General features: G+C 38.2%; 1 protein-coding gene across 2 annotated transcripts in view; it reads left to right on the plus strand.

Annotated features, from left to right (window-relative positions):
- Positions 1-21,401, plus strand: part of MRPS27 (mitochondrial ribosomal protein S27) — an 85,730-nt gene that overhangs the window by 3,881 nt on the left and 60,448 nt on the right. The window contains exons 2-4 of one of the 2 annotated variants that reach the window (XM_032848796.1): positions 3,653-3,730; positions 14,433-14,503; positions 16,462-16,520. In XM_032848796.1, the coding sequence (XP_032704687.1) occupies positions 3,653-3,730; positions 14,433-14,503; positions 16,462-16,520 (208 nt within the window). Of the gene's footprint in view, positions 1-3,652; positions 3,731-14,432; positions 14,504-16,460; positions 16,521-21,401 lie in introns of those variants that run through there. The other variant, XM_032848805.1, reaches the window with a different exon arrangement.

A 21,401-nucleotide genomic window follows, 5' to 3' on the forward strand; every position in this document is an offset into this window, starting at 1 on the left:
ATTATTCTGCCTACTAGACTTGGCCATTCATTCCTACATTTATCATTAGTTTCTTTTGGTCTAGGAAAATTTTCCATTTGCCAGATATAAATTCTTCATCCTTGAATCCATATCCTTTTGTCCTATACTCAGTGGAAATGGAAAATGATTATTGGTTACTTTCTTATAAAGCAAACATTTAAAGGTTCATGCATATAAGAGTTGTTGGGTTTGCCTTTTATAGATTTACTGGTCCTCATTTGTTTGTTTTCAGTTCATGTGACCTTCTTGAACAACTGTACACAAAGGCATTCTTGGACTCCTGTCTTTCCCCCCCTTTACCTTCCCTGCTTTTTTGTCTTCCCATTAGAAACTCTTTGAACATTTACATTCATCGTTGTCTTTTTAGACTCCAGAATATGAAAGGGTGATTTCTTATGCTAGAAGCATATGCTAAAAGAAGAAACAGAAAATAAGTAAGAAATTATAATAATAATAATAGAGAATAAGTCACTGGTATCCTGAAGTTTATATAGCTTAATAGTCCTTAGCTCGAGCTCACATACAGAAGAGCTGCTTTTGTTTCCACAGAAAGGAGACAGCTTCCTGGTTTTAGAAATTGGAATTCAGTTTGTAAAGAAATGCTGCTATAAATTATGAATGGGTTAGCTGAATTTATTCTTTTGCTTCTGTGTAAGACCATGCAGGGACCTTAACAGTCACCAAGGTCAGCTCCTTCATTTGTAACTGCAAGATCTCTAGTTTTCTACCAGCTAGTAAAATTCAGACCAAATCTCAGGTCTCCCACTCCTGACTTGTGCAGCTACACAGCTAATGCCATTGGATTTTATTCATCCTTCTTGGCAAATCTAGGAGTGTAACTAACAATTTATAATATCATTTCTATGAAAAATGTGTGCTTGGAAAAAATATGAAAAATGTTTCTATGAAAATGTACTATGCCAAGCATCTAATTTTTTTTAAATAATCCACTTGAAGTGTAGGCTCTTTTTAATAGCTATTATTTCTTTAAAAATATCTTAGTTCCTCTTTGAGACAGTCTTTGGAAGCTTTTTCATATTACTGCATCATTGCTTAAGCTCTAGACCTCAAATTTAGCATATTATTCTAGTAAAGTTTTGACCTGTAATTATGGTAAGGGAGGGTAACTCCCTTTAATTAAGGTAATAAGGTAACTCCCACAGTTACCTTATTAAAGTCGCGTTATTACTTCATAAAGTCACGTTATGAACTTTGTGTGACCTTGAGATACTTACCTGCAATTCCTTCCTTCCTTTTTTTCCCCTTGTAAATAGCTTTATTGAGATACAACTCACATATCATTACAATTCACCCCTTTCAATAATTCAATGCCATGGTTCTTTTTTTTTTTTAATATATATATACACACACAGTGTTGTACAATCATCACCTTAGCACATTTTTATCACTTCAGAAAACCCCTTGTAGTCATTAGTAGTCACTCCCTGTTTTCCTACAAGCTTTCCTGACTATCTCCTCTCCAGTTCTAGGCAACCATTAATCTGCTGTTTCTACGGATTTACCTGTTATCTACATTTCATATAAATGGAGTTATGTAATACGTGGCCTTTTGTGACTGGCTTCTTTTTCAGTTAACGAAGTTTTCAAGGTCCATCCATTTGTAGTCTGTATCAGTACTTCATTTCCTTTTATTGCCAAATACTATTCTGTTTAAGAATTTATCACATTTTGGGGGTGCTTGGGTGGCTCAGTGGGTTAAGCCTCTGCCTTGGGCTTGGGTCATGATCTCAGGGTCCTGGGATCGTGCCCCACATCAGGCTCTCTGCTGAGTGGGGAGCCTGCTTCCTCCTCTCTCTGCTTGCTTCTGATCTCTGTCTGTCAAATAAATAAATAAAATCTTTAAAAACAAAAAGAATTTATCACATTTTGTTTATCTTTTTATTAATTGTTGGATATTTGCATTATTTTCACTTTGGGGCTATTATAAATATTGCTATACAAATTTTTGTTTGCATACATGATTTTATTTTTCCTGGATATATACCTAGGAGTGAGATTGTTGGGTTGCATGGTAACTGCATGTTAATGATGTAGGAAAGACGTTAGGGTTCCAGGTCGAAGGCCAAGACCAAATTCTTGAGACGTCTTGGGTGCAGAAAGGTGGTTGTATTAAAGTACAAGGACTAGAGGGCAGAAAGAGCTGCACGGGGGTCATGAGGAGTGGCCCATTATGTACTTTCAAGTTGGGCAAGCCAGGATCCTGAGGGGGTTAGCTGTTGTTAGGAAAGGTCATTTATTACTGTGTAGTAAAAACTCAATTTGTGAGATCCTTCAGATGTATATCAATGGTTCATATACTTGGGGGATAATTGCCAACATGTATTCTGAGGGGTAGAGATAAAGGAAGTTTCCAAAGGAATTTTTTATATGTGAAAGTAGACTATAGGGGCTTGGGGGTTGGGCTAAGATTGCCTGTTGCCCTTAGCAAAGTATCAACGTAAAGGCAGTTGAGTCCTTAGGAAAATGTGACTCTGTTTCAAGGACTTGTCAGTGGGCTATATGTAGAAAGGAAATTTAATAATTTTTCTTTTGTCTTTGTTTCCCATATCATTAACATTTAGAGGAGCTGCCAAACTTTTCCAAAGTGGCTGCACCATTTTACATTGTCACCTACAATATCTGAGGGTTCCAGTTTCTCTACATCCTTACCAATAGCTGTTATTTTCTTTTTAATTAAAGTCATTCTAGTGAGTATCAAGTTGTATTTCAGTGTATTTCCATAATGGCAAATCATATTAAACATCTTCCCATGCACTTGTTGAGAATTTATGTGCACTTGTTTGTTTTTAAGAAATGTCTATTCACACCCTTTGCCCAGTTTTCAGTGGGTTGTCTTTTTTTAAATTTTGATTTGTAAGAGCCATTTACATATTCTGGGTATAAGTCCCTTATCAGGTAAGTAATCTGCAAATATTTCCTCCATTCTGTGAGTTGTCCTTTCACTTTCTTAATGGTGTCCTTTGAAACACGAAAGGTTGTAGTTTTGGTTAATTAAGTTGCTGCTCATTCTTTCTCATTCTTTTCTTGAGCTCATGTTTGTCAAGTGTTGCCATATACCAGTCCTTGTGCTGGGTGCTGGGAATACAGTTAGGCCATCTAATGAGTTACCTTAACTCTGGCTTGCTTGGTTTCTCTTATATACCACAAGGGTAAGATACCCTTGCTTTATGTGAAGTAAGGATAAATACGCTGATCCAAGTCAGATGGACATATTTTTAGGAATAATTAATGATTATAAAGCATTTGATTAATGAGTTAATCAACAGTTCTGCAAGTATTTGGGTTCTACGAAGGAGTTCTAGGGCTCACTTAGGCTATAATTTAGGGACAACAAATGGCTTCTAGTCCTAAAGTTATAGGAACAAATTAACCAGCATTCTTACCCATAACATCATTGTAGAAATTTCCAGTTTTTCTGTATTTTCTGCTTGTTAGAAGTGGAATGCATGTTGCCATGAACTGATTTATGAACTCTGAGATATTGGTTATAGTATCATACTAGAATCTTTATATAACCTAGTACATTGAAAATATGACAAACTATGGTTAATAAGATATAAACTGAACCTGTTGTGGAGCCGCACCTGTTAATTACTGACTTTTTCCTCAGGGGAAAGAGGCTTGCTTTCTGCAGCTTATGTGGACAGTCACAAGTGGGAAGCAAGAGAAAAAGAACATTGTCACCTCGGTAGGTACCTATTGGGCTCTTAGATATGTCATGTCAGTCACTCTATGTTTACCATTATGTTCGTATGCTATATTTATGAAGTGATGCTTTTATGATGACCCCATTCAGATAAGCACATTTTGAGTCTTAAAAAGAATTAGACTGTTATTTTGCATGTGGCAAAATCATTTTTGCTGTCCTGCAAATTTCTATTTCATTTTTGCCTTGATTAGTCTGCCTAAATTAGGTGAACATTTCTCTTCTTTCTTGTTTTTTGTCCATTTTAGTCATATAGTTAATTACCATGCAGGCTGTCTCTGTTTTATATTATCTGCAGAGAAAGATACATTTTACATTTTCATCCTTTTTTATTGTCATTTCTTAACTTGTGGTCTTTATTTTATTTTCTATTTTATTACCAGTGTTATAATCTCTTTTCTATTTTATTACCAGTGTTATAATCTCATATAAACCATTTAGGGAAAATAGTTGGTGAACATCTTTTCAGGCAGTAGGCTCCTAATTATATTTTCCTTTCCTTGTTCTCTAGGTCATATTACACAGATAGCAGCCTTTCTTTTCTATAGTAACAAGGCCTACAGGCACCTGTGTGGCTCAGTCAGTGAAGTGTTGACTCTAACTCTTGGTTTCAGTTAAGGTCATGATCTCAGGGTTGTGAGATCAATCCCCACATCTGGCTCTACACTCAGCATGGAGTCTGCTTTAGATTCTCTTTCCCTTTCCCTACCCCTCATATCCTCTCTCTGTCTCTAAATAAATGAAATCTCTAAAAGAAGTCACTGACACTATGAGCACTTTGTAAATATGTAATATACATTATATGTAACATCATGAGGACATAGATAAAGTCAGATGATTGGCGATGGTTTTATGGGACTGATGTAATTTTTTTTTTTTTTTAAGATTTTATTTATTTATTTGACAGACAGAGATCACAAGTAGACGGAGAGTCAGGCAGAGAGAGAGAGAGAGAGAGGGAAGCAGGCTTCTTGCTGAGCAGAGAGCCCGATGCGGGACTCGATCCCAGGACCCTGAGATCATGACCTGAGCTGAAGGCAGCGGCTTAACCCACTGAGCCACCCAGGTGCCCCGACTGATGTAATTTTTTGATCAATTCCAGTGCTGATCTAATATTCTCCCCCAGATTTCTTTCTCTGCTTTTTTTGGGCTTATATAAAGAATAAAGTATCCCCATGTTTATGGATTCTTCTAATAAGTGGTGGGGAGGGAGGAGAGAGACATTCCTTTGTAGCTGTCTATAATGGCTAGCTTGGGCTGGGGAGGGGTTTCAAAGAACTTATCATTTTCTCCCCTGATGATGTTATTGCAAGAGCAAAATTGATTTGTACCTTCTGGAATGGCTATGTAGGCAGGGGCTAATAAGCAAAGCAGAGCTGTGGAGAATCTGAAGGTAAGTAACTACGTACTTGCACTGAAATGTAGAATCACTGAGTAGATAAAAATGCGGATGGCTACAGATGTGGTATGCTGGTAAAGTCCAATATCAGGAGTGACATTATCGTGTGGGACACAATTTTATTCACAAAATTGCGAACACTCTCAATAAAGTTTTGAACATATCTAATTACCCTCTTCAGTTTACATGGTAGTTGCATCTATGGAAGATTCAGCTTATTTTCAGATTTCGCCCAAAAAAGTACTTTGCCTTTGTTTATATGTAAAATGGAATCAGTTCTGTCCATTATCAACAGGTTGATTTTTTTTTTTTCGTGTTAATGCCTGCCCTGTTGTAGATGCCATGGTATGTGGGGCAGATATTTTAACTTTTTATTTGTAAATAGTTTTAAACTTACAAAAACTTGTAAGAGTAATACAAAGAGCATCTATATACTCTTTGCCCAGATTCACCAGTTGTCATTATTTTGACCCTTTTGTTTTTGCTTTCTCATCTTCTACACACACATTTTTTTTTTAACCATTTGAGAGTTTGTTACATATCTTATAGCCCATTAAGCAGAGTGCTTTGGTGTACACTACCTGATATTTTTTAAGAAGCCAGTCTCTTTTTTTAATAGAATATTCCTTTTGGGGATTTGTCTTGTATTTCTTCTTAATTAGATTCAAGAAATGGTACTCTGGCCAAAATATTGTCGGTAATGTTGTGTCCTTCTCAGGATGTCTTCTCATCTGGAGACACCTGATGTCCATCTGCCCTCACTGGTAAGGTTAACTTTGATCACCCAGTCAAGTGTGTGTGATTGTTTACCCTGGAGGGTTACTGTTTTTCTCCATTGTGACTAATGGGCAATCTGTGGGGAGATACTTTAATATCATGCCAGTGTCCTGCTGCTTATCAAAAGTTTCCCCCTAAGTTTAGTATCCATTTAGCTTCTTGCCTGAATCAATCCTTACTATGGTGGTTGCAAAATGATGGTTTTCCAATTCGTTAATACCTCCACATTTAGTAACTAGTACTCAGTATTATAATGTAAATAAGAGCGTTCCATTCCCTCCCATTTCTTTCTATTAGTATGGTCTTGGGTATTGTGAATTCCTCTTTTTCTTTTAATGATTTATTACCATCCTTGTTATTTATATAACAAATTTATATAACAATTTATAAATTGTTCCAGTATTGGGTGGTAGAAGTCCTTTCAACCTGACTCATCTTGTACCTTTCCTGCTCCAGCCCTGGAATTAACTATTTCTCCAAGGAGTCCTGGTTCCTTTTCATAAGGAATGGTATTAGAAACCAAGATCTGTGCACTAGTTGTCCTCTTGCTACCGTGCAGTTTTTGCTTCTTGGCCTATTCAGTGACTAGAACTAGGAAAAATATATATACATAGCCACATAAACATATATGCACATATACGCACATAAGCTTATGTGAACATATTTTACAAATAATAAGTTCATCCCTACAGAATTCTTCCTTGCCTTCCCTAGGCTATAGTTGTATCAGCTTTCTATACTAAAAGTCTGGCTCCCAACAGGGACAACGTTTGATGTGTTGGACAGTCTCTGTATTGCAGGTTATCTAATTTTCCTATCTTCTGCTCATGCAGTACTCCCTGCAGTCGTTGTGATAGTCAGAAAACGCCCCCCTATTTTAATTACCCTCTGGGGTTCTTTTTAGGAACCACTGGTCCAATGATGAACCAACAGCTTGTTCTGATATGCCATTCACGAACTGTAAGAGTAGTGCTGTGGAAGTGCAGAGAAGAAAATGAAGAATTTTGGGAAAGCTATTTCTAACACTTTCCTAGGCATGAAGGGAAGATTAAAAAAGACTGTTGTATTTGGTGCCTTGGTATAGGATATAGTCAGCTCTTTGTTATTAGGGTACAAATTTATGGGAACTTTTACATAGATTCCTGAATAAGCAGAAGCTGTTTGCCAAAGAATGAGTATAGTATGTCTGCAATAAATAAATATCAAATGTAGATAACTAGACAGTTATTAAGATTGGTATACTTGGTATACTGGGAAAAGCAGTAACAACTACCATTTACTGAAGACTACTATCCTTGAATACCCTCTGTACATCTTGAATCTCTATCCAGGCAGAATTGGCTTTTTTCCTCACCCTGTATTCTCACAGCATTTTATACCATCGTTGTGCCATTTGATGTGAAAAGTCGGCCCTTGGGGGTCAGACATCGATGTGAGCCCTAGCTCAGCCAGCTTTCAGAGCTATGTCATTTAACCTTGTTCCTGTAGCCATAAATTAGGGATGACGATAATGCCTGCCTCAGTTAATACCCCACCATATAACAGGTGCTCCAGAAATGTGGAATGAACGAATTTCTAGGCCCCTTGATTCTACTCCTTTATAAAACATTAGGGTATGAGTAAGGTTTTGAAACTCAAACTGCTTGGGGGGAAAAAAGAGGCTCTTAGAAACAGTGTTTTTTTTTTTTTTTCTGCTGTGTAACAAAATGTAATTAAAGCTTTCGCGCCTGTGTGATATTACTGCATGTACTTCCTAACCCTTGAGTGGGTTGAGATGTGTGTCTCGAGAATTCAGTCACTGAGCCTGAGGCTGCATCCCGTTGATCGTGCAGTAGGTGGCAGCGCCGCCTCTGCCGGCACCGCTGCGCAGCCTTTGGAACCTGGCGTTTGGGTGCGGACCTTTCCGGAAGCCGCCCCCGTACGCGCTTGCGCGGGGTGCTGCCTTTAGCATGTGGAGCGCTGTGATTGGGCGCTGCGACCTGGTGCGAGCTCGCTGATTGGAAGGAGGAGGAGCGGCGATATGGGGCTTTTACTCCGCGCGTCTCCATTGGAGGGCGTGGGGTGGAGTGGAGCGGGGCTGGAGAGGGAAGATGCCTGGGTGTGGGTGTGGGGCTTAGGATTCCATCTGCTTAACTGATTTCGCCTCCGCGTGGAGTACTTGCCTCGGAGGTTGGGGGCGGGGGAGAGGCTATATTCGGTATTTTCTTTGATGGGTGTGAGGCTCTGGTGCCTCTGTGTTCAGTCTCATTAGTGGTTTTCTATTAAGAGCCTTGGGGGCGGGCTAATAGGGATCTGTCCAGCTCCCAGTATGAGAGTAATTTATTGCTACGGAGCTCTTTAATTAAAACCAGGAGTGCTGTTTAGTACCTACACTGCATTTTAGGGATCAGGCAGGCCATGAATGCAGGGCAGGTCCTCTGACATAAGAATCAAAGTAACCTTCATTCCTTGCTAGTTCTTTCGTGAGCACTTTCTAGGTGCCATCCCATTTAATGCTCTCAACAGCAAGCTAATGCAGCTGCTGCTATTTCCCCTTAAGGATGAGGAAACTGAGGCTGTTTTCTGACACTTAGGGCCATTGCCTTTACGCTGAAAAACCGCTTTCTCAGTGATTGGTGTAGAACCTTCATTCCTACCATAGTGTCTTCCTTTGGACTGAACAGTGGATTTCTTGCTTTTTAAGATATACATTTTGGGCAGGGTATTGCTATGATGAGTGCTGTGAAATGTGTAAACCTGGCGATTCACAGACCTGTACCCCTGGGGATAAAAATACATTATATGTTTATTAAAAAAATAAATTTAATTTAAAAATATATACATTTTGGTTGCAGAATAATATATACAGAAACGGGCATAAACCATAATGTATAAATCAATGAGTCAAGCAAACTAGTGTAAGAAATGTAAGAAACAGAAGATTCTTTCCACTCAAGAAGCCCTTATTGTGGCTCCCATTTCCTCCTTAAAGGTAGGAATTATTATTTGGACTTCTAACATGATGGGTAAAATATTTTTTAAATGGTTTGTTTTTTTTTTTTTTTTTTTTTTTTTGGTCAGAGAGAGTGAGCACGGGCAGAGGCAGAGGGAGAAACAGGCTTCCTGCTGAGCAAGGAGCCCGATGTGGGACTCGATCCCAGGACGCTGGGATCATGACCTGAGCCGAAGGCATCCGCTTAACCAACTGAGCCACCCAGGCATCCCTTAAAAATGTTTTATAATGGAAAATGCAAACATACAAAAGTAGAGTGATTGAAATGTGGAATTCCCCATACCCATCATCTTTTGTATGTTTCTATAAGAAAGATTTCAACAGAGGTAAGAGAAGGGGACAATAAATGAATTGCACTGTATGGACAGTGCAATTCATTTATTGTCCCCTTCTCTTACCTCTGTTGAAATCTTTCTTATAGTTAGCATCTATTTATCATTTCTTACTCATTTATTACTGAGAAATTTTTTATAAGAATTTTTTTCATCAGCAATTATCCTAAGATACAGTTTTTATGAAGAGGCAGCTTGCAAGATAATCCTACCATCCTTCCATCCTCCTACCATCCTCCAAAAATGATCAATGAGGATATATTTTTTTAAATAACATTATGAACTCCTGGAGTTAAGCACTGTACACATTTTAATCCATTACAGTTGATGTTTTTATTGAAAGGGTCTTAGTTCTCCAACTGGACTTTTATAGATCCCTAGGATTCTTGGGCTTTCCAACTCAAGTCAGAAGATTGCTGTTTTATACTGTTTCTGTACTGAGTTTCCCTTTGGTTAAAATAAACAGTGAATCAAAGCATTGTGTCCAAATTCCTCCACTAACCCCGCACATCTGTTGAGAAGGTATAGGGTGCAAGTTAACAGCATTAGCCAATTAGCAGCTTTTTAATTACAGACTAGGGCCCACAGTAAAGAGGGCTCAGGAGAAAACCATTTTGGGGAACTGAGTAGAGTGTCAGTAGGAGGGCAGGCCTGATGAGGAAGCTGCCTGCATTCCATCAGAGGAAGTTCTCTCACTTGTTGGGTCATCTTGCTAGGGGTAAGGGCCCTGGTGATGAGCTGAACTGGATTTCTGAGCCGTACTGAATTAAATATTTTCTTTCTAATATTTCATATTATAAGTAATTATAAAGTCAAGGACACCTTTTGGTTTTAGTTTTTGTTTTAAGAACTCCCTTTCCAAATTCAAAGAAAATTACACCATTGACACATTTGAATTCAGGCTGAAACTAAGCTCTGTGGTCATCTCTTACAGGCACTTCTCCCATTAGCTGAGGTTTAGTTTTGCTGTGTCATTTCAGCTGGGAGGTCTTTGGCTTGTTGCAGTGATTTTTCAAATTTTGCTCTTGAAGCCCAACAATTTTCTGAAACCTGCCTTTCTGACTTTGTCAGTTCCATATTTGCATCTATATCTGACATCTATTTATTTATTAGGCTTCACATTTATCATCTGCTGGCAGTTCTAGAGATGGGTCTGAGGTGTGCACATCATCCTCCTTTAGTCTCATTTTCTTAGTGTATATGTATGTAAAGCTTGGCTTCAGATTTTTCCTTTATTGGAACTATTTGTTTTAAAGCTTCTGGTGACAAATAGATACATGGAAACCTAAATATCTATAATCAGAATGGTTCCTAGATTAGTTTGTCCTACTTCCTTCTGTTGCTTCTATACATAGGTTATGTGTGCTTATAGTTTTTCTTAAATGTGGGAAACAAAAACATAGCTTTGGACTGTTTTCTGATCACTTCTAGAGGGTACAAAATAACTTGTATCTAATTCTTTATTACATAAATTAGATATGGTGCACAAATATTCTTAAGCCCAGAAAGGTTAGTGTTGATTGGGTAACAGCAATACACATTTACACCAGAATCAGGAAAAACCAAAACCATCTAATAATTTCTCACCTAAAGCACAGTCATATACTTGAATTTTTAAAAAATATTTGATTTAGGTGTTTTATTTTCCACCTTATTCTGGAAATGGAATTCAGTTTAATATCCTCTTCGAACTTACGAGCAACCTCCAAGACTTATTTTGTGTTGCCTCCATAGTAGTTCTCAGACATAATTCATTCTAGTTCCTGCAAGGGTGCATCGCGGTCTCTTAGGGCTTTTGTTTAAAAGTTTTTATTTCCCGGTCTCACCTGAAGCCTGCAGAATTAGAGTTGCTCTCTGCATGTGTGAAACTTAGGAATCTGAAGTTTTCAAGTCTTGCAAGTGATTCAGATCCTTAGCCATGTTTGTGAATGGTTACACTCCTATACTTGGAATAGTGTATACGGTCCTTAATAAAATCTTCTATGATCCTAGATCATCAGTGGTATGTTTTCTTCAGACCAGAAGAACATTTTATACTAGTATACATTTCATTTTCTGGACATACTTGAGATTGTCTGTCCAGCTTTAAGTTTTGTTAGATGAAGATCTATTTTCCCATATAGCTTTTGTTGACCTCAGCCATCCTCTGCAGTGTATATTCCTGAGGAGCTGAATGACAGGCAAGAAGGCATCTTCTTCGGCACATTTCTTTGAAGAAAACCTGGGCATCTGTAGGCCCCTCACTGAAATGTGAAGTGTGATTTTGACTGTTAAAGCTCATGGTCCAGAAGCCTGGGGTGCTGGCCCTCTGTAGGCCACAGCTGCCCGAGCTTTCCTGGCCATCCCTGCTCTGTGCAGTTTTTCTGCCTCATTCATCACACCGACACTGTCGCATAAGGTGATTGGTCACATATAATACCTAGCAGCAGATCCCTCTCTGACTTCTAATATGCAAATGTTATTCCTCTGATACTGGCTCTGCAGCTGTTGCCTTTTTGAAGCTCCCAACCAATTTCACTTGACTGATGATGTCTTGGTGTGAAGGATTAAAAGGGAATCTTGAGTTACCACAGTACAGAAGCCAACTCAATCGAGTGTTTATCATAAAGATTTGGTATCATGAGACCTGTTTAATATCATTCTGTTTGCAATATTAATTTACCTTAATATGAATAGGATTTGGGGACTTCTTTTTGTGTTGTGTGTGTGTGTGTGTATTCTTTAATCACCTGGTGTCAGTTTCTTTAAGATAATCATAAGAAACGTAATCACTTTTACATCATACCAGGTTTTCAGGATTTAGTGTTGCTTTCTCACAGTAGCTACTGAGTCATTGAGAGCTTTGCCCCAGGAAAAGGAAAGAAGGAAAAAATGGTTAAATGCACAGCAAAAAGTCTTCAACAGATACTTGCAGATTGACTATCTTTGTCCTCTTTTTACTTGACACAAATTTCTTCTACCAGGGAGTAAAAATCTTGGAAATTCAATTACTTCTTTCTCCTTCCTTCTTCTCGCCCTTCCCTCCCTCTCTCTTTCCCTTCCTTTCTTCCTTTTATTAATTTATAATTTATTTTTTAATTTTTTAAAATTTAATAATTTTTTTATTTTTTAATAAACATATAATGTATTACTAGCCCCAGGGATACAGGTCTGTGCCTTTTATTAATTTTTTAAAGATGTTTATTGGGTTCCATTTATAAAAACTGTTCTAGGGACTGAGAATACATCAGTGAATTAAGCCCTTGCCTTCATGGATTTTACTTCTAAGTATAAAAGACAGGAACACACACACACACACACACACACACACAGACTAACTTATGTAGGCATTTGTAGATCATAGAAAATATTTTGGATTTTATTCCATGTATGATAGCAAGCTGTTGGCTGCTTGAGAAAAGTAAATGGCAGGATCCGATTTATCTTTTAAAAGGCTTACTCAAACTGCTGTTTGAAGGTTAGATCGTAAGGGTGGGGGCAGTAGTTAGTAGTAGTTAATTAGTAGTTAAGATGACTAGTCAGGAGGTGAGAGGTTAGTAGTGCTAATGGTGAAAAATATGTATTTCATCTAGATCCCATAGGATTTGCTTACAGTTGGTTATAGAATGAAAAAGAATGGGGTTTAGGATAATGCCTAGATTTTTTTACCTGCATAAGCCAGCAAATGTAGTGGCCATTTACTGAGAGTGGAAATGCTTGGGGGAAAGCAGGTTTGAGGTTGGAGAGTTAAGAGGACATGCCATGTTTAGATACGTATTAGACTTCCAGAGGGAGATGTCCCCTCTGAAGTTGGAAACACAAGTCTGAACTTACAGGCAAAAGTCAGGGTAAGCATGTACGTGAGGAGCAAATGATCCGTAGATGATGATTAAAGCTGTGGGAGAGTGAAAGCTCATGAGATCACCCCGGGACTGAGCAGATGTATCAAGGAGGACTGTTTTAAGAACTCTTGCTGCTGAGGGGAACAGAACAGAGGAGAAGCTGGAAGGAGATAGGAAGTCAAGGGAGATTTTTATCATTTTGATTTTTTGTTTGTTTAGTAAAGTTCATCCTTTGTTAAAAAATAGAAGGCAGAGTCTATGTGCACAGATCCTGATAGCCTGGAAACCTGATAGTAGGAGGGTGAAATTCTCTTGATTGCTTATATTTTATACTCGGGAAAATAAGACACAAAGTCATGAGCTGAGAGGAGGGAAGAGGGGGAAAGAGCATATTGTAAGTTTGAGAAGCAATGGGAAGGTGTGAAATAATCCTTTTGGAGAGTATGTTGTTTAGTATTTCAGACTTTTAGACTCTGAGATAGTGTAATCTCAGGAATGCCACATATTTCTGTGAATATTTTGCTTAAAGGAACCAGTAGGAATAGTTCAGTCCAAAAGTCATTAAATGTAGACAGAGTGCTTCTCTGATTTGTTCAGAAAATGTGTAAAAGTCATTTGATAAATTCCAGCCTTTAAATTTTTGAATCACTTATATAGCTCCCTGGTTCAAAATGCAAAAGGAATAAACATGTAAGCAATGAACTGTCTTCTTTCCTTGGGTCCCTACTGTCTAATTCCTTTCCCTAGAGTCTGTCAATGATAACACTTCCCTGTGCTTCCTTCCAAAGATACTTTATTGATCAATTTTTTTTAAAGATTTTATTTATTTATTTGACAGAGATCACAAGTAGGCAGAGGCAGGCGGGAGTGGGGGTGGGGGAAGAAGTAGGCTTCCCGCTGAGCAGAGAGCGTGATGCGGGGCTCCATCCCAGGACTGAAGGGCTGCAGCAGAGGCTTATCCCACTGAGCCACCCAGGTGCCCCTATTGATCGATATTTTATTTTTATTTTTTTTAAGTAAGCTCCACACCCAGCTTGGAGCCCAACTCAGGGGTTGAACTCACGACCCTGAGATTGAGACCTGAGCTGAGATACTGATCTATTTTTTAAATGCTAAAAACATGGTAGGATTTTTAAAATATTCCTTACTCCATTTAAATAAATCATTTTTTAAAATATTATTAATGGTCCTTTATCCTCTTTAATTTATATAAAAATGATTTCTAAAAAGAGCAAGGAAGAGCATCTGTTTTAATAGTAACTTTACAGTATTGGCAGCCATCTGGCAGGAGTTGTATCTGTTAGATTTTTCTTAAGAAATATGTATATTTAACAAGGTTCTTTTTCCTTCTTTGTCTTCACAGCTGAACTAGCATCTTTAATGGATAAAACATATGAGAGAAAGTTGCCTGTTAGTTCTCTAACAATATCACGGGTAAGAAAACTTAAACATGTATATTTTCAAAGAGGGAGGACGAGAGGCTCTTTATATACATGAGGCTGTGTAGATAAAGACTTCATAGGAAATATTTCTCCAGAGTATGGTATGTTTTTGTGGTTACTAAAAGTGTTTTGTGGTAAAGTAGCAAATTTCTATAACCGAAATAAAAGGTAATAAATTTACCAGACTCTGATATCACTGATCATTTTTATGTATCTGATTTATTTTTATTTTTCCAGAATATATTCTGTTTTGTGATATCATGATTTTTTTAAGTTGGTACACCCTTCAAAGTAATAGTATTCATTTGTTAATATTGGAAGTGATTTTGATACTTGAGGAAGTCTGTAAAAGAAAGGATATTGTTAATGTTAAATTATCTGCAGTGCAGTGGAGGGGAGAATAATATTAGGCTGGGAATCGGGAATAGCCGTTGATAGTAACCGTTACTGAACACCTATGCCAGCCATTTTACTCGTTTCTTAATATACATTATCTCTGTTCATTCTTATAGCGGCTATTTGAGATAAGCACTGTAAACTTCATTTTACATGTAAGACTCAGACTGGTTGGTAACTTTCTCAAGTTCACACAGTTCATAAGTAAAAAAGTGAGCTTCAAACCCAGATCTCTGTGACATCCAACTGCTTTTCAGTTGCCTTCCTCAAAGAGATCTTTTCTTTATCATGAATTTACTTTGTGACATTATCTACTGGGCTCCTCTCAATCTCCTCATTTCCAGTGTGGGATCAGTAGTATCACCCTACATGTGTTGTAGGGTGTGATGCCAAAATGAAATCTTAGTTGTGAAAATTCTTTGTTGAAATTAATGGCACCATAAAATTCAAGATGTTGTTAAGTCTAAATGAGGAGAAGTAAAGAAACTCTTACCCTTTTTGGTCTGGGTCCTTTCTTTCTCCCTTTTGATATTTTCCTTTTAGTAGGGAAATAGTTTTAACTAGGACATAACCTAAGTTGTGTAGACTCCTCATTTTCAGAGGGGAACTGAAAAGCCATTGCTCATCTCTTACATGATGGATATAATTTCTATATGCCATAATACCTGATATTTGTGTAAGCAGCACTTTAGAGCTTAACAGGCTTTCATGTACATTTTCTCACTGGGGCCTTACACTCTTCAATGCAGGTGCCTTTATTCTAGTTATGCAGATGGAACAGCTAAGTTCCAGAACGACTGTGCCATCTGTCTCTGCCACATAGCAAGCAATCAGGAGAGCTAGTTCTCAACTTTCAGTCCTGTGTTTGAAGCATATTTTCTCTGCTCCTTAATGAGATTTCTAAATAAAATCCGTAAGTCCTAGGCATTTTTAGAAAGTCTTCTCCTTTTTACTCTCTCTTCCTCTTTATGAGGCTTTAATTATATTCACAACATGCATTTTCTCCTACTCCATCCTTTTTGCCTGTGTGTCTGTGTCAGGGTAGAATACATTCTTGGAATAATTCTTTTCTGTTTCTTTACTTTAGAGTTAAGGAGCACACACAGGGATTTTGTGGTTCACAGGAAGACTTTGTTGGTGCAAGGATCACAGGTTGACTCTGAACCAGAGTACAAAACCAGAGTAGGAAATCAGAGTAGGAAAGTGGTGTTCTCACGTTTGGAACTTGGAACATAGAGAAAATATCAGGGTTTAAAGATAAAGGGAGATACTGATAGCTAATTATACACATAGTAAGAGGAGCTCTCTCTTGTTCTGAGCAAGTTTCATGTTTGGTTTTCAGTTTATCTAACCAGGATTGATCTGCACATAGGAAGAGAGAAGCCAGTGTATATTCTTTGCCTTAGTATAAAACGGTTTCAAGGATGAAGTCATACCATGCTAACAGTGGTCCAACAAAATGGGTGTCTTACCTTTTTTAAGGTCAGTTTATGAATTAGATCCAGTGTATGGCATAATCTGTATTTAACCAAAGTTTATTTTTCTATCTTTTAGTTTGTGGACAACATTTCCTCTAGAGAAGAGGTAGACCATGCAGAGTATTACCTTTATAAGTAAGTTTTCTATTCTATTTGGTTTGTATATTCTCTTACAAAAGGTCGTAGGTATTATATGTTTAGCACCTTGCTTTTTAAGTTCTCATTTTGGAGATATTTCCATATCAGTATATAGATAGCTTCCTCATTTCTTTTGACAGAGAGAGATCACAAGTAGGCAGAGAGGCTTCCTCATTTCTTATAACTGCATCATATTCCATATTATGAATATACTATTTAAATCAGTTCCCCGTTGTAGATAGAAGCTTGAGGTTGTTTGCTCTCTCTCTTTGTATTAGGTGCAATGGAGTAATTAACAACCTTGTACACTTGTAATTTTGCACGTAATTCTCTTAAGTATATATATTTGTAATTACAATAGCTCTTGCCAAATTGCTTTCCACTGAGACTTCACCAACTAACATACCTGCCGGCAATCTGTGAGAAAGGCCTGTTTTTACAACTTGGTCAACAGGAATTTTTATATTTCTGCATTTTTTGTCAGTCTGATAGGTGAAAAATTTTATGTATCTACTTCTTCTCTCCCTTACTTATTTGGTTGGAAATACAGTCTGTTTGCACTATTCATCTATTTTTAATTAACACTACATTTTAAAACTTTTTGTACGTTACCACATTTACTTCATTCTTTCTCATAGCTGTGAACAATTCCACTGTGAACTACAGATACACACCCATGTGTACAAAGAAAAAGAAGCATGTTCAGTACAGTACCAAATATAGTAGCAAAAGACATGAATAACCTAAAGCTTATTAAATAAGGGGATGTCAAATAAATTATGATTTACTCTGATATTTGGTTTTTCATTAATCAGATATGAAAAAATGATACCCTATAACTACTCTTTTTTTTTTTTTTTAAAGATTTTTATTTATTTATTAGACAGACAGAGATCACAAGTAGGCAGAGAGGCAGGCAGAGAGAGGAGGAAGCAGGCTCCCCGCTGAGTAGAGAGCCCGATGCGGGGCTCGATCCCAGGACTCTGGGATCATGACCTGAGCTGAAGGCAGAGGCTTTAACCCACTGAGCCACCCAGGCGCCCCACCCTATAACTACTCTTTACTTTGATTCTTTATTGTTTTAAAAATCTGATTTATGATTCGTTCCAATTGCTACGATTCAAAAATAGACTCCAGTTGAAACTTAAAATGTTTTCTAATAAGCATTACATTAAAATTTGCCATTTGATCTTACTTTGCTTTAAGAGAGTATTTTATTTTTTCCATCTGGGTTCAGTTTTTAAAGTTTTCTTTATATCTGAAAATTTATTCAATTTTTTTCACATGATTTTACTACATAGTAATGAGCCCCTTTTTCTTTCTGAATTGGATAAATTCTACCACCTTTTGGTGTTTTCTGTTGAAATGTACATCTTAAGCAGATTAGATTTCACACTTTTAAAATCTTATTTGCCTTTAAAGATGTCATAAGTTTAAATTCTTGGGGCACCTGGGTTTCTCAGTCGGTTAAGTATCTGCCTTTGACTCAGGTCATGATCCTAGGGTCCTGGGCTTCAGCCCCACATTGGGCTCCCTGCTCAGTGGGGAGTTGTCTTCTCCCTCTGCTGCTCCCCCACTCGTGCTCCCTCTTTCTCTCTCTCAAATGAATAAATAAGATCTTTAAAAAAAAAAAAAAGTTTAAATTCTGAGTCCTAAAATCATAATTGCAATTGCCCTCTACTCCATTAAGATAAATATAAAGGGATTCCTTGATGAGAGTAAGCCCTGTCTTTCTTGAGTGGTTCTTTGGCACTGTGAGGCTCCTTGACAGTTATTTTTGCCTGTGGTGGAAGGTGTATTGGGCTAGCATCTGCCCACTTCTCATTCTTTTGCTTTGTCAATGGCAAAATGCAGAAATAGTTACAATATCTAAAGAGAAATTATTCCTTAGAATACCATCCTGTGGGACACAGTGCCATAGCCTTAGAAGAAATACATCCCAAATTTACAGGTACCTCTGTAGCATGTAATTGATTTCAGTGACTCAGCGTTGAGCAAGTATTTACCGAGCACCTACTGCATGTCCAGGCTGTGTCAAATGCTGGTGTATAGTGAACAGTAAGTTAAACACTGTCCCATTCCTTGTACATTAAAGTTTAACTGAGAAATTTAAGTCCTGCCTTTAAGACCATCCATGATTCTTCACATGATGTTTGGCCTGGAGTCTTACTGAAAGTTTTCTAAAATCTCTCTCCTGTTTTCATACAGAACATATACAAGACTCTTACCCATCTTAAATCTGAGCCACTGTTTAGTGTGACGTCCCATCCTTTGCTTAATCAAAACTGATGTTCTAATATGATACTGAATTTCAACAATACTTCAGTTAAAAAACAAAACTAATGTTCTAACTATGACTTACCACTTTTTGATTTCTGTTCTCCCTCCCATTGCCAAGAAGATTGGCTTTTTCTTAGCTTTTTTTTTTAAGAAGTAAACATTTTTGTGACTTCATGAGATTACTGTTATATGTATATGGGACTAGGTATAACCTCAAAAAACTACATCAAGATATAGATAATGGAGATTGGCTAGATTCACCCATTAGCTAAATGTCTCACTCTTTTGCTTTCCACCCTTAGAGAATATATAAAACAGTTGTGCCTCAGCAAAATTAGAAGTTACATGTTATGAACTCTTGGGGGTTCTCTGCCTTAATTGATAGCAAGAATGTTAATCCTGAGGACACCAGAGGCCCATGGTGTTTCCACTGGCTAGGCCTTCTGCGTGCATTCTAGATGGGATGACTTTAGGCATCTTAGAGGAAAGGTCAATCACAAGTCTAGGGTGAGGAAATGTTGAAGGGATTTCTTAATCCCATACAACTGACAGCTTCTTGCTCGACAGCCCTAAGGATTTCTCATTCCCCAGGCAGTACTGTCTTTGAGAATAAGGCCCACAACAGAACTTTGGGCGGCCGCCTCTGTCATTAGCTCAGCTCTTTCACTGCCTTAGCCAGTGCAGACCACGCTCAATAAGTGGAGCATAGCTGCCACATCCCCTCCTATTCTAGTGATCAGATCCTCCACAGTGATTATCATAAGAGTATTAGGGCCAAAGAAGTTTTGACCCTACAGTGATCAGTGGCAAGCTAATGAGCATCTGCTGTCCCATCAGGTGCACAAGTAAGTAGTTCCAAATTCCAGCAGTTCAGGGTGCTGCCGACAAACATACCTGCTGGTTATCATCCTGTCGTCCCAGGAGAGAATTTTAGCTTTTGAATCTCCTGAAGAACACAGGTTTAAAAGTTTAGGGGCTTCAAGATTAAGAGTCCCAGGGATCTTTTAAGGAGAGTTAGAAAGGCTGCTGTTGAGAGAGCAGGAGGGAGAATTTCCAAATCTTCCTCTTTGGGTCGTGATCTGTTCACTGGGGGCCTACAACCCGATGATCAACTTTTCCCCCACTGTTCACTTAAAAAACAAAACAAGGAAAGGGAAATGATGCATTAACAAAGAAATAGTGTGATCTAGAGATGAAGTACAGTAAACAAAACCCAACAGCTAAGAAATGAGAAAATAAGGCATGCTAAAAGCTGTTGGGCTATAACAAAACAAAGGGTTAAAACAGGAGAATAAAAGAGTAAAAAAGAATAAAACGAGGTAAGAAGGACCCGATCCTCTATATACTGTATTCACCAAATATGTACAGATATGCCCAGGAGAGTGGGAAATAAGCACAGACCTGCTATCACAGAAATACTCTCAGCAAGTATTTGTGGAATAGTAGCCCTCTTTCTGTGTGGTTTTCAAGCAGTCTTCCCAGAAGCCCTGAAGCTGGCTTTTCACTGGGGTTTGGGGGTATGGGTGCGGGAGGAAGAGGCAGTAAGGGAGAAGCCAAGAGCTGTTGCCACCAGCCCTCTCCTTCTGTTTAAGCTGGTGAAGCTGTGTCTCCAGCTGCTTTATCGATCAGGGTCTGCAGAGAGAATTCAGAGAGGTCTGTGAACTCAGAATAAAACTGTTATTTTTCACTAACCTCTCAGTAATATTTAGCATTTCCTTTCATTATAAATACAGGCAACAGATCACAGTATTATAAGCAGCATCTGTGTCTTTCTCACTAATAAATGTAGGTTTTTCAAATAGCATTATGTTTGTAGCAGCTATCTTAAATTATGCTCATCAGTGCTTAGAAATTAAATTGGAATTAAACTACTGCTAGAGAAGGATATGTTCCCACATCTTAAGCATTTTTTAATATTTTGATAATTGGTATTTCACTATAATTGGTTTCCTTTGTGATCCTGTGTGCTCTTATTTTATGCATGTAAAACATTGTTCTGGGAAGGGGCTTAGGAGCTTGCAGAGTTCCAGAGAGTTCTTTGCCACAAAGAAATGTCAAGAACCCTGCTATGAGATCGTGTTTGAAAAAAAGGTCCTTTGCTTGGATTAGTCCTGCTGCTTCCCCCAGGCCTTTTGAAGTTTTCTAGGTCTTTGTTTTTTCCTTCCTACAAAGAAGGCTTTATTTTCTTATTTTAGTTTAGACTTTATAGAGTAAGACAAACATATGGCTGATAGGTGTGCTGTTTTCCAAATGAAAGCTTAAGTACAGCCTGCCTCCTGAGCTTCCCCACTGAGCCGGAAGAAGGTGAAGGGAAGGTGAGAAGAGGACAGGTGCCTGGATGCTGTTGGCAGGAGACCAGTGCAGGGGTGGCATGGGGCAGGAGCAGGAAAACTTCTGCTGGGTTTTGGTATCACTAGCCCTTCTGGCTTGATGAGGGTGAAACCACAAGACTGCCCACCTGTAGCAGCAGAGGTTTTGAGGCACTGAGGAGAAAGGTAACCCCACAACTGATGGCTGCTGAGAGGAAAGGGCCACTCAGTGGGCATCTGACTGCTGGGTATAAGAAGCTGACTGCTGAGTCATGCTCGATGTTTATTA

This window comes from Lontra canadensis, unplaced genomic scaffold (assembly GCF_010015895.1).
Source record: "Lontra canadensis isolate GAN:19392208 unplaced genomic scaffold, GSC_riverotter_1.0 scaffold4, whole genome shotgun sequence".
NCBI classification, from domain to species: Eukaryota; Metazoa; Chordata; class Mammalia; order Carnivora; family Mustelidae; genus Lontra; species Lontra canadensis.